Source organism: Cyrtonyx montezumae, unplaced genomic scaffold (genome assembly GCF_038088225.1).
Source record: "Cyrtonyx montezumae isolate F1298 unplaced genomic scaffold, pur_monq_1.0 scaffold_3, whole genome shotgun sequence".
Taxonomy (NCBI): Eukaryota; Metazoa; Chordata; class Aves; order Galliformes; family Odontophoridae; genus Cyrtonyx; species Cyrtonyx montezumae.
Window position 1 is genome coordinate 13,924,065 of NW_027072034.1, and position 14,508 is coordinate 13,938,572.

The following is a 14,508-nucleotide window of genomic DNA, read 5'->3' on the forward strand; positions in this document are numbered from 1 at the left end:
AATTTCTTGGCAGTGAGGGCTTGTACACTGAATGCAAGCAATAAGTGCAAACTAAAAAAAAAAAAACCCAAACACACAAAACAAACAGAAACAAAACTAAGAAGCTCAGGCATGAAAAGTAAACTAAACCTTGTAAACAAAATCATATCTAGACTTGAGTAATCAGGTCAGTACCTACCTCAGCTTAGGCTTAACTTTAAGTCTGAAACCTTCAGAAAAAGTAAAAGTAAACCAACAAATAAAACACCAAAGCTCTTTATTTCAGTGTACCAATATCTGTCTTGATAAATAGACAGAAAAAAAATTGTAAGTTACTTCCACATGTACACCTTTCAGTTTTGTTAAGTATGAAGGAATGTGCATGAAACATAGAGGATTCTTGATAATACTCACCACTGAAACAGTCCTGGCAAAGGATCTCTTTAAAATATGAACAGGTTCACTGGTTTGCTGTTTTCCTTTGGATGCACTGCCATCACTTGTTGGTAGCCTGGAAGAACAATTAACAAAATGACCTGAAAATCTGCACCAAGCTTTATTCTTTGTATTGCTGAAGTGGAATAACAGTGGAAGAGAAGTTTAAAAGGTGCTGGGGAAATTCTTCACTGAGAGGAAGGTGAGGAACTGGCACAGGCTGCCCAAAGAAGACACAGAGAAGCCACTGATACTTGTTCCCTGAAGGTTTTTCAAGGCCACAAAGGATGGGGCCCTGGGCAGCCTGATCTAGTGAGAAATATAGTGACTGGCAATCCTATCCAAAGCACGAGTGTTGCAACTAGATGATCTTTGAGGTTCCTTTTAACACAAGCCTCTCTAAGATTCTACAAAAGGAAAGAACAAAGAGGGGAAACAAAGAGGGGAACAAAGGATTACAAACATCTAGAAGAAATCTGATTCCTAATAAGAAAGGTTTTTTTGTCTCTTGATGTTACAGCATCCCTAATTTTTTTTAATTTTGAAGTATACATGATATTGTTTAGAATCACTAAAACAATATAGACAGCACATGTTAATGCAACACCAATCCTCTCATACCACTTGTAGCTCTTCAGCCATGTCCTTCCCTCAGAGGGCTCAAGAACTTGCCTATCTTTGGCTGTAGCTGTCTCTCTATAGAAATTAACCAGTTGATTAACAGTTTGACCAAGGGCTTTATGTGTATTAGTCAAAATAAAACATAACCTTGGAGAGAGAGGCATCTGCTGATACAGAGCTTATCTGAAAAATTCAGCTGCTCCGATAAGGAGACGTGAAAAGGATATGGTGAAGAAGGACACAACAAGAAAAATGGTATTTACTTATGGTCCTGCAACCTTAAATGCATAAGGATATATACATTTATATTTGTATCACATTATATTTGAGGAAATCTGGAAGATGCATTAATACAGTGAAAGAGTTTTTGCTTTTTAAATCCAGGTTATATAGTACTCATCTCTGGAACAATAAATTTATGGTAACTAAGAACGTTAAACTAATTTTTGCTTTTTTTTTCCCATGTAAAGTAATGCAATGTGAAAAACTGTTTACTAGTTTACATAATAACAATGTAATGAAACATGCTTAATAGGGCCTCTACTTAAAAAACATGTAGATAAACTGTTCCAAATAAAGGTCAAAATATTACCTGTACAGTAACTGCGGGATCTGCCCAGCATTAACATCTGTACCATTATTTGATTTCTTGGAACTTTTAAACTGAAAAACAACACTGAAAGAGGAAAAAATAAACAGAGAAAACAATTACTCAAGTAATAGGAGATCTCGTCTTCTGCATTAAGAAATACAGAAAAAAAAATACCCGTCATCCGTAGTAATAGAGGCCTGTCCATGAGATCCACAGTCACTGCTAGGTCCTGACACTCTTGCCCAGGCTACATACCACCAGCCAGCTTGTAGGAGTACTGGTTCATCAAACATCATTGCATATTTCTCTCTAAGAAAAGGAAATTTGAAGAAAAGTGTATCTGAACTAGCTTATAGATTAATCTTTAACAAATTATACTCTGTTTATAAGAGAAAACTGAAAATCAATAGGAAGGTTTTAACCTTAAGTGCCCGTTTATATTTGACACTTTAAAATATTTTGTTGAAAAGCAGTAATTTTTTAATTTTGTTTTAAATTAAGAAGGACTTGCAAATCTTTAAGTCTAGCATAGTCTCACATTTTTATACAATCAGTTACTAAATGTTTAATTTAGTTAGAAAGATAACTAACTTAAAATGGACACTAATCTAATTACATTTATTACATAATACTGTAATATTCATTATAACTTTAAAATTCATTTTCAGGAAATTACATGTAGATTTTTTTGTCAAATGACAACAATTTAGGCACAGATTATCAGGTATTGCTCATGAACGCTTAAGAAAGCATTAGAACGATTATTTAGGAGACTTTGATTCATAAGAATTAAAAGAATTAGTTATGGGTGATTTCAGTGGTAAATTCTTTCATAAAAGGGAATGTAAATGCAGGCTAAACAAAAGTCAGTCCATTCCACAAGCACAAAAACTGCTTCTTTCCAAATCAGCTGAAGCACAATAACCTCTCTCTTGGTTACAATAATTTCATATCGCAAAAAGTTTAATGATAAGTTGTTTAATATAGATGCCCATTTGTATCCTTTTAATATGAGTATGTTAAAGAGCTGCTGCAGCTTTTTGTCTCAGTGAGGTATTGGGCATTTTGCTACTTGTAATTAAGCAGATTATGTTAGTTATAGTTTCCAGGCTACAAGTGCTACTAAAGTTGATCATCTCAGCCAATATTTAAATCATTTAAAAAAAACGTATGAAGAAAAAACAAAGAATCAAATAGGCAGAAGTAAAGAAACATCTTACCTAGCAGCACAATCATATGCTAAGACATCTGTTTCAGCAAGAAGGTCACCATCAGTCTCATGGTCTCCCCCATCTGGACCCAGTTCAAACAACTGGTAGAATAACAAAAAATAATACATATATATCTCAGCTGCTAGAAACCTCATAATACCACTTACTTCTTGTCTATTATTATTTAAACTGTCTACTACTACCCTTTCCCCTTCCCGAAAGCAATTGTTGTCTCTATCACTGACAGACGAATTCACACCTGGAACTCACTATTTTGTAACGTCATTACTAAAAACCAGAAATTTACACTGCCTCCCCTGATTTTAAGCATAGAAACCCCCCAAATCTTGCAGACAGGCTGAATATAGAGTAACTAAAAATGATAAAAAAGTTGCAGGTTTTCTACCATAGAAATGTACTGAAGACACATTCAACTCATCTGGAAAGGGGTAGGTTGCCTGTTACTGTTTTAAGTCAATAATGTCATAAACATCCACAAGTATGACAAAAAAAAGATACCTTTTACAAAAGATCATAGGCTTCTTAGTCAAAAATCATTTCTACAACTTGATAATTTTGAGAAATTCTCACAATACATGCCTGAATTCTCCTGAAAGCCCCTATTTAATACATAATTAACTATAGTAGGACTGGCAAATCTTATCTTTGCCATAAGCTAATCCTAGACAACAAGAAACAAATAGAACAAATAATACATGACTGGTCTGACAGGGTTACTACCTTTAGGATTAAAACCTTAGTATAATGACGTTTTTGGCCGACTTTGTTTGCTTTCCTTAGTCATTTGCAAGTCCCTGTGTTTGTTTTAGAATAAATTACAACTATTTATTTCAGACCTCCCGTTGTCTTACTCTAACAACACACCATCAATTAATTTCCCTAAAACAAACTGCAATAATTAGCAGCCCTATCATCTGAGAACAGAAAACTCAATAATCCACTGAATGACAAATGGATGACAACAGTAATGTGCTTCCTATACAAAGACTTCACATAAATCTCATACAGCTATTAGTTCTTTCCTTTAAAACATTCTTTTAAAACATTCGAGGCGTTTCCGAAATTCCTATTTAATATTTGCCAGAAATAAGATTCCTCTAATAGTCATGCTCCCTTTAAATGAATTTCTTTATTCAAAGCCAGATTTATTTATCTATTTAAATCGTTACACATGTTCCAGTCCTAAGCATCTTTGTGTGGCGCAAAGTAAACCTAAGTTAAGCACGTTGGGTGCCCCTTCAATTTCCTCTCAATTGAAAAATCCCAAGTGAGAAGCCATCCTGAGATCAGACTGAGAAAAAAATGGCAAAGAGACGATGAAAAGCAATAGTTCAGCTAGTACTGAAGGAATTCCAGCAACTAAAAAACATTATGCTGTTTTTGAGAGGCAGTATCCCATATATCCTGACACAGGATGCGTTTCTAATCATATAACACAAAATTTCTGCAAATTTTGTGAGCATGGATCACAGAACCATTCTATTTACAGCTGTATCAGCTCCTAGTACCAATAAGACAGCATTGCATTTAGTGAAGGTCAGACCAAACAAAATCTTCACAACTGAAAACAGTAATTCTTAGTTCTCTACCTCATCCACCCGACCTGCTTCCATTTTATTACTTCTCACTACAGAGCCTGGTTCCAGTTGTATAACTAGTGCTTCACCACTAATTCATCAAGAAATAAAATGAATTATGTTTTCAGATGGCATTCCTAATGTTCTGAGAAAAAAAAATGTTTCAAATAAAACCAAAAACCTTACCTTTATTTTAGCAGTGTATTCACCTCTACCTCCAAAAAGACCAAGACCACCTAACAAAATATCTGTATCAGCACAGAAACGGATAGCTTCTACTGAATGGGCTGAATAACCCCAGCCACCTCCATGACCTAAAGAAAAAAGACAAGAAAAAAAGATTTAAAATCTACTTAACCTGTCCTAGTCTTTTATTCCACAAGCTTTGATTGATTTATGCTATAAAATGTTACTGTGTACGTACTTTCAAATCTGTTAACAACGCTATAGTCTTCTTTAGAATAAACTTTCATTACTGCTTGAGTCTCTTCTTCTGTATTTGCTATACCCATTTTCAAGTCCTGCATGGCAGCCAAAGTATCAAGACAACCTACAAGAAAGCAAAACCAAGAAATACTCAAAACTTCTTACTGTTGATTGCAATCAGTGAAATGGAAATTAATACTAAACTTAAAAAGATCAAAGCAACCTAAATCTAAACCATCATCTAAATATCTGTGGTAGAAGACAGACTTCATTTAACTTTTTCATATTCTTTTTTTAAGAATAATCAAGAAAAATGAATGTAGTCATAAGTAAATTGCCAACAACACTCTCACTGTTTAATTATTTATTTTACTTCCCATATTAGTCAGGAAGAGTTGATGTAGCAACTTAATAATGGGCAGATTTGAGAGCCCACACAAAACACTTATTTTACGTGGCAACAATAGAGACCTCATTCTGATCTGAACACAAATAATACTGTTCTAACACAGTTCATTACAATCACTGAGCAAGTAATCTAAAATAATTTTCAAATCTGTTCTTTGAAGCACTGCATATGTTGCAGTTGGCCAACATATATGTGAATGCTGCAGGATTATTTTTCATTTTGGTAGCCTTTCTTAGACTACAAAAAGAAAAAAGTGTTATTCTCAACACCTTACTGTATAAAGCTGCAAAAAGTAAATTCTAATAATAAATTTTCAATTTATTTAATAACTGCAGAATTGAAGGGTGCAGAAAACTGCATATTTTTTCCTGTCATTTGGAAGCTGCAAATTAACCTAACCATGCTGACTTTATACTGCAGCATCCAAATATTTATCTGGGAGGCTCTCTCACTTTATTCTGCTTACTTCTTCTATCGATTTCCATCAGAACTCTAAAATCACATCATATCATTTAGATGGCAAAAGATAATTATTTTCATTAGAATTAATGAATGTTAGGGTAACAGTAAGTGTTAAGAGCAATGGTGAAAGATTTAAAAAAATAATTCAACCCTAACAAAGTCAAAAAGCTGATAGATCACAACTCATTTACGCATTAAGTAATGTATCTATTTCATTTAAGCTTTTGACTTATCAGTTACAAATGTTTACCTAAAATGTGCAAAGCTGCATGAGATCTGGTGGTTAAAGCTTTGGAACCTGTTGGCAGAGCAAGTTCAGGACTTAAAATACTACACCGGGATTGCATGTCTGGAGCTGAGGGAAGTCTGGAATCGGCAACTACAGCATTGTAACTCCACAGTTCCCTAGCATTTGGTCGAAATCTAGAGTAAGACAAAACAGAGTAAAATCTACTTAAAAACTAACCGATAATTCAAACTCTTAAAAGTGAACATCATTACATCAAATACATGTAAACTTTACTAGCTTAACACACAACCAAATGGAGAGAGAGAAAATTCTCACTGCACTAAGACAAACAATCATATTATGGTGTTAGAGATATCAGAAAATAGACATTTTTCAAGCCTCAAATATTATAATGGTATAGTCTATTAAGAAGCATTAGCAAAATACTTTAGACACAATGGCAGATATGCCCAAGAATGATAAAGGTACCAACTACAAAGGTGTCCCCTTTAAGTATGTTTAAAAAGATTGGTGAGAAATCCAAGATACTTTCGACTTTTTAATTGATAACATCACAATGCAAGTTTTTACAGGATTATAGAAAATGACAGCACAAACAAGGTAATACAAAGACATCTTCGATGGAATGGAACACCTCTCCCCTATGAGGACAGGCTGAAAGAGCTGGGGTTGTTCAGCCTGGAGAAGGAACGGCTGCAGGGTGACTGATAACAGCCTTTCAGTATCTAAAGGTAAGCAACAGGAAAGAAGGGGACAGACTATTTAGCAGCATCTGTGGTGACATAACAAGGGTAAATGGTTTCATGCTCAAAGAGGATAGATGTGGGTTAGATAAAAGGAAAAAGTCTTTCACAGTGAGAGTGGTGAGGCACTGGAACAGGCTGTCCAGAGATGTGGTTGATGCCCTGCCCCTGAAGACTTTCAAGGCAAGGCTGGATAAGGCCCTGAGCATCCTGATCTAGCTGTGGATGTCCCTGTTCATTACAGAGGAGTTGGACTAGACGACCTTTAAAGGTCCCTTTCAACTCTAAGGATTCTATGACTCTATTTAGGATTTAAACAAGCAATATATAAGTTTATATATTTACACAGATGCATATAAAGACATGAAATGATTTAATCACTTCAATTACAATATTAACTTAAAATACAGAACTGTGAAAAAAATCTTTAAAAATTATGCAGTCAAGAACGCTGTCTCTGTAAAGAGAAAGTGGCCCCCCTATTTAAATAGGTATGAATAAAAATGGCTAGTAATAATAAATATATCAAATATTTCTTGACTAATGAGCATATTTATAAATGTCTCCTCTTTAGACAGCTTTAGGACTTGCTAAAGTACTTTCAGACAAGCATGGAACATAACTTGTCTGCAACCAAAGACTTCAAGAATTAATTCTTCACAGTTAAGTCCTTAGGTCTTAAATTCAGTTAAGTCCCCAAATTTTTGCAAGACAGCAGAACAACACCCCAATCCACATTTACCCATAATTTAATCTTTAAGTTACTTTCTTATAATATGAAATGTGAACTTGAGCTTCATCCAGCTGAACAACCAATATCATTTCTACATCAATTTGAGTGGTATCACCTGCCTTTTTCTCCCCTGAAGCTTAATACCTTCCATGGCCAGGAATCATTCCAGTGAACTGACTCTTTCATTCCATGACCAAGAGTTGTTATGGAAAGCAGGTGCTACTCTTCCTTATTTCATATCTCAGCATAATTTAAGTGAGAATGGATGCCCAGATCATGAACCTCACACAATCTTGTGGATGTACACGATGCAGGACTACAGACATTTTGGGGAACTTCACAGGTCTTCAATTATGCCTAGCAAGTATGCATGCTTCAATGTTCAGTGACTTCTAAATTCTCAAGTTTCAAACTTGGATAAAGACATCCAAAGTAGAATGCAGGTAGCCTACAGACACAATGATCTTTTAAAGACATAATCCTACATGATAATTATCTGTTCTTGATGATGCAGACTAACTGGTTCCCTGCTTTCCTCCAACTTCGAGAGACTATTATTTCTTGCCCAAGTTTTCCAGTGAGTCTAAACATCACCCACCACTTGCACACAGATAACAGTTCAAACTCCTATCTCTCAAATCCCAGCCAACATAGTTTATACGTTTTTATAGACGCATTTGAGATTATGATTATGTTTTGGATCAAGCATTTATGATCTACACCCAATGAACAAGTCCACTAAATGCAACCACTCTCAAAGTCAACCATAACTTAAATGCCTAAGCTATCTATGTAAGTATCTTTATTTTGATGGCTCAAAATGTCAGAGGTAAAAATAGTATTACTCTACTCCTCCTCCTATTCAAGTCTTAATAACTAATGCTTGAAATAAAAGCTAAGATGAAATACTGTGGATGCTATGATGTCAATAAATTAGTCAGTAAAGTGTTAAATAGATGGAGAAAAGCTGGGGAAGAACAAAAAACAGAAAATGAGTAGGTTGGTTGTCCCCATTATACTTGAATGAAAGCAATGCAAATAAGGACAGAAATCTAAAAACTCAGATAAGAGTTTGTTTTGTGCTTAGTTGAACAGATCATCCAAAAAAAGTTAAATAAGATTCATGAAAGAATAAAATCACTTTTTGTTTACTAGGCAGATGAACAAAATCAAATTTCCAGCCTTTCAGAATACTTTTTAAAGCACGTGTATACTATGACTTTTAGAGCTATAATCCACACTTGCCTCCAAATAACATCATAGACAGGATCCAGACACACACCAGAACCTTGAAGGTCTTCCTGCTCAGAATCATTGAAAGTTTTGCAACTGCCATCTACTTTGTTTATTAGAAGACACTTAAAGGGAGGAGGTTCTGATATTGAAGCAGGTACCAAACCTAGATCAGGGAGCAAAAGGAGAAAGAAGAAAAAAGACTCAACTAAGTACACGTAATATTCTATGCATAAAGCATTAATATACATAGTAGTGAAAAAGAAATGCTACTACAGCAAAAAACAAAACCATAGTAAGATTGCAGGTAAACCCATGAAGTGCAAAAAAAAAACAACAAAAACCTACAGACTTTTGCATTCTTTTTTTTAATAAAGTTAATTATCTAAAGGTGCTGGCATTACCATTTGCATTATAACTAGAAAGTAAAAATATTTTAATTCCCTCCATTCCATTTTTCAGCTTGTTACTCCTCTATTGTTTGTATGACTAAATATCATTTTCAAAAATTCTGTAAACATAAAAAATATTCCAGAAAAGTTCTTGCCTATTATATGCCTGCTTGCAAATATCTCTGATGTAGCAAGCACGTGAGAATTAATGAGAGCTTCATCAATTCGGAGGAAAGTCTGGTCTCCACTTGCTCCAATCCATGTTGCTTTGCGCCCGTATTTAGAACCAATATTAGGCATAGGTGCTGGTTTTGCATTCCAGTAGGGCATATCCAGAATTGGTCTTCCAAGCTGACCTTTCTATAGAGAGAATGCGAAAATTAGTACTTAATAGCAAGTCTCAAAGAACGAGATAGACAGCTTCAGCACAAAAATTAAGTCACCTGGAAGAAAGAACTTACTGAAAAAGTACCTTCAGAAAATAACAGCTACTCTAAGAAAAGCTCTATACATTTAAATACATTTTGACAAATGCCTTCCTCCGTTTTCAGTTAGGTTTTTAAGTTATTTACTAAGAACATAATCAATTAAGACCTTAGGCGCGGTCCAGTTTGCAAAATTTACATGTGTTATTTTTGAAAAGAAAAAAAAACAACAGAAATTTGTCAAAGTCAAACCAAGAATGAAAAACAACTAAATCATATACTAAATGTATATGATGATGTTTGTAGTCATAAAATGGCTCAGGTTGGAAGGAACGATAAAGAACATCCAGCTCCAATCTTCCTGTTGTAGGCAAGGATGTCACAAACTCGACCAGGTTGTCCAGGATCCCATCCAGCCTGGCCTTGAGCCAGGAATAAGGCTTCTCTGGGCAACCTGTTCCAACACCTCCAACACTCTCCAGTGAACATATATGCTTTGACACGTATTACTTATGCTCTTTTCTCTGCTTATTTACATTTCAAATGAATACAGTCTTAACTAGTAAGTTCATTTTCAGTGAAGTATTTCTATAATAAAAAGAATGTATTGATACTATTGTTAATCCTTGCAAGTAGGTGAACTTGTACAGCCCAATTTTTTTACTTGTACATATCTAATCTCAACTGCTGCTTACCCTTCAGTCATAACTAAAACCAAATTAAAAAAATAAGACTCTGAAACATACAGAAAAAAAATTTTTGCTTTCAGTTTTGCCCACTTAAAAACTGTTTATCAAATTTTCACTTGAAACAGAAACTATGAGAGAATACATCAATCTGTATATAACCAAAAGTAGTGAAGACAATTACAAGTTATGTGCTAGAGCTTCCCTGACTTTATAAGGCTCTCAATGAACTTTCAAGCATTGCAGCATAAAGACCGGAACAAGAAGTCTAAATATGGCCTCAAAGTTTTTTTGTTGTTGTTGCTGGGTTTTTTTGTTTGTTTGTTTGTTTCTAGGTAACTATTTATTTATTTATTAACAGAAAAAGAACCAACAGAAAGATTTATAGATTTTATTTCTCAAAGTGAATTTGACTTTTCAGGGGTAGCCAACAAAGCTTAAATTTTTAAGTGCCCGAGTCACTTTTTACAAAGATAAAAGCTATAACAGCCTGAAAAACAACAAATATTAACTAATATAAGTACCACTTTAGGGCACAGTTTTAATTAAAAATGGTATTTTCAACTCTAACATTAAAAATTCAATGTCTATATGGTACTTGTTATCAACAGGACATTAGGAGGAAAGCACCATCAACAATTACCCTGGAGAGACCGCAGTAAGGGAACATTTGCAAGGATGAGGAGACAAAGATCTGAAGTAAGGATTAAGGGGAAGTAAACAAAGTTAAAGTGCTTATTCAGTGAATACACACATTGATTCCAATAGACTTAAGGAATACATGCCAGGTGCATATGAAAGAAAAGTACCAGAGCTATGCAGCATCATACTGAGGCATAACTTTTCCTTAAATGAAACTCACTGTCATTTCTGTGGAAGAAAGGATGACCCTGATACTTTTCTAACTAATGCAGGTAATAAAATACACAACAGATTTTTATTTGCAATGGACCTTGTAACAATAAAAGAAAACTAGTTCATCTTATGAACTCACTCAACTTTAAATAACAACATTCTATAGAATATGAAAATATCAATAACTGGCACCATGCTCTTCTAATCACATCAACATTAGAGGCCCCATTTTCACACAACACAAATAAAAAAACATGCAGCATCCATAAGTTGTTTTGTGCTTGCAAGTATAAGTAAATCGTTTTGAAAGGTCTTTGAACAATACATTGATCATAAACTTATTTCCATATGTAAACATTATTATTTCCTTACTGAGAAGCTTCCAAATGTGAAGACCTGGCCATCCATTAAGAGAATAGCTGTATGGTTGCTTCCAGCTGTAACTTGGGTACTAGGACCTGGTAATGCTTGCACCAAAGTAGGACATCCCCTATATCAAAATAAATTGGTTTTGTTTCAATACGTGATTACTCAACATTTAGTATATTAGTGTTACAAAGATTTAACTAATATATATTCTCTATGTCCATATGCCACATGGTACCAAGATAAAGCAACAAATTACTTATTAAATGAACAGGAACTCAAAAAAGCTAATCAGATACTCAAGTTTATGTTCTCTTGATACAAGGAACGAGATCAGGTATCCTCTTTAATTAAACAAGGAAATAGAAATGGTTAACCTATATTATTGCAGGATTACAGTAATGTTACTGTAGTTATGGTAATACATATGTGTGTGCAGCTATATAAAATACACAACAATGAACCGTAGCATAAAAAAAATTCTGTGATTGAAGATATGATATTGGTTAAGCACTTAACGAAACTTTCTGATTTATGAAGCAATCAAAGCTATATGAGGTTGGTACTCTAGTACAATTACCAGAAGCAATACTAAGACAGCCCTCCTGAGACAGAATTATAAAACAAAAAAAGTCTACCCACCTCCAGCAACTTTTAAATGGAGAGTAAATCATTAAAAAACTGCTCTTCATCAAACTCATAGACTTGAGACTCTCCAAACTGTTTTGCAGAACAAAGATCTGGCCAAGTCTACTATTTGTGCCTCTCAAATACGGACAGGTATAAGAATATCAATTTCCCATTTCAATAAAATGAAAACAAAAATCAGTAGTATGAGCAAAAACCAAGGAAGAAAAATAGCAGTGAGTATTTAGAATAGAAATAGAAGGAAAGACAAAAAAAAAAAAAGAATTATGAGATATAACTACGATTTCTGTCTAAACCACAGTAGAATAGATGCAAAAAAGCCTGGAAGAATAGTATTAGAATTTGAATCCCATAATGAATGTCTACCTATACATCAAAATTACTTCAGACTTAGAATGAATGAATTTAATGAACAAGTGACTCCGGAATAACTACATGTTTGGGAACCCTGACCTTAGAGAACAGCAGTACTATATGAACTTACTTCTAAACATACACTTTCCAAAGTGTGCAGGTTGTCCTATACTGAAATAAAAAAAATCATCAGCCCACATTTCCCTAGCAATTGTTTAGCAGCTGATGTGCAAGAAGGTGGGTTATCTGAGCATTCTGCTTTTGGCTGAGCAAAACCAAAATCAAGAAATTAGAAGGAAGGAGACACTATGAATTCTAAGAGAAAGGAAGATGCAGACACATGGAAATGCAAAACAGAGATATAGAGTATGAGGAATGGATAATGACCTGAAAGAGAGAGAATGTAACTGTAACAAAAATAAGTAATTCCTTTGTGGAAAACATTGCTTGCAGTGGATAGAGATGAAAAGATGAAGTGCAGCATAGGATTTGTTACGGATGTACAACACAACATTTGTAAATTTAGAAGACTTGGTTGGCCTAAATGCATGTGGGTCTGGCTGCCAATAAGACAATACACAAATACAGGGAGCTAAGATTAGCAGCAGTAATGACAAAACATTTTAAAATCTTAAAAGAACGCTCAAAAAGGTACAAAAACAGAAAAAAAATCTAATCCAGAATAAATACAAAAGCATTCCTGTTAAAAGGAAAAATTCCCATGAAAGATTTTTTAACTTTCAAAAACTTAGATGCATTTTTTTTCTCCCCTCAGCACTGTGAAAGCTGTAGGTACAGAACTAAAATTTTATTCTGACAAAGAAAGAAGGAACATTCGATCTATTTGATGCATAAAACCTATTTTCACCAAACCTACTTATCCTAAAATAAGGAATTCGTTAAGACATGTCAGTACATATATGCCTAAAGCATGTTAAAATGTGAACTGGTATTTCTTGGAGACAGAATTATACTAAAGGACTGCTTATACTGTTACATAGAGCACACAAGGGCAAGAATCTACAAGTTTCCTTTCCCAAGCTTTCTTGCAGTACTAACCCCATGATGAGTATAAAACTCTCAGAGAGTTAAGGGTATACTGTATGGGAGACATGAAAAATTTCAAGGAATAAGAGTTGCTCCTTTCTTCAAGTGCATGTTTCTGTTAATCTCACTGTACAGATGGCCAGAAGGCATCTTCTAATTTCACAAATATAATATATATTTTGATAACTAAATCCAACAATTTGCTTAGTTGCATCAGAGCAAGAGTGGAGAAGCAATTAACATAGGCACACATAGCACATTATCCTCTTTCATAGCCCTTATATTAAGACAATTCAGCTTTTGAAATGGGATATCTACAACGGAAATGAATATGGAAATTCTTAGCCATTTAGAATACATCACAATACAGTAAGATTTCAGAACAATAATATTTTTCACTTCATAGAAGGAGGAAAAAAACGGCAAAATACAATAACCAGGTTTAAGTCACTTATATGGAGTTTAAAATCTGTGATACAATTGAGTATTTTCCTATGCCATGGAAAGTGAACAGAAAACCTGCACGTAGACAATGAGGAGTCTGGGAGACCCTTTGGCAAAAGTTTTGACAAGTAGGCTTCCTGAATTTGAGAATTATTCTTCTCAGAAGGTGTTGAAATATGTGGTTCTGGATACAATGCAGGCACTTGACATAAGCAAGCCCAACTATATACATTGCTATCTGAGAGAGATCCCTTGGGGTAACTTCAGATTGCTGTGTGAACAATAGCAGATACTCATTCATCAGATAACTCAAGATCTCACAGAAAGTCCAAATGCAATTCAGACTACCCATGCTGAATCCCTTCTCTGTCCTGAAGGGTAAGCATTTCTGGCAGCAGATTACATCTCACAGCAGCGGTTCGAACCATCGCTGTCCATGGTACTTGTCCAGCCAGAGCTGGCTGTAAAACACAATAGAATTTCACTTGGGGATGCTGATAGTGGTGCTGTAAATTCAGGTTCTCCATGGGCTGTTACTGTGGAGTGTCTCAAAGGAAAACAGAAAAACTTAACTGCAGGCAGAGTTGGATAGTACAGGG

At 34.6% G+C, this 14,508-nt stretch overlaps 1 protein-coding gene across 1 annotated transcript in view; it reads right to left on the minus strand.

Moving 5' to 3' along the window:
* Positions 1–14,508, minus strand: part of MYCBP2 (MYC binding protein 2) — a 169,279-nt gene that overhangs the window by 89,234 nt on the left and 65,537 nt on the right. The window contains exons 21-30 of the mRNA XM_065744087.1: positions 11,423–11,540; positions 9,240–9,444; positions 8,705–8,858; positions 5,984–6,156; positions 4,861–4,986; positions 4,623–4,750; positions 2,848–2,939; positions 1,802–1,936; positions 1,628–1,711; positions 394–490 (exon numbers count right to left, since the gene is read on the minus strand). Of these exons, the coding sequence (XP_065600159.1) occupies positions 394–490; positions 1,628–1,711; positions 1,802–1,936; positions 2,848–2,939; positions 4,623–4,750; positions 4,861–4,986; positions 5,984–6,156; positions 8,705–8,858; positions 9,240–9,444; positions 11,423–11,540 (1,312 nt within the window). The remainder of the gene's footprint in view (positions 1–393; positions 491–1,627; positions 1,712–1,801; positions 1,937–2,847; positions 2,940–4,622; positions 4,751–4,860; positions 4,987–5,983; positions 6,157–8,704; positions 8,859–9,239; positions 9,445–11,422; positions 11,541–14,508) is intronic.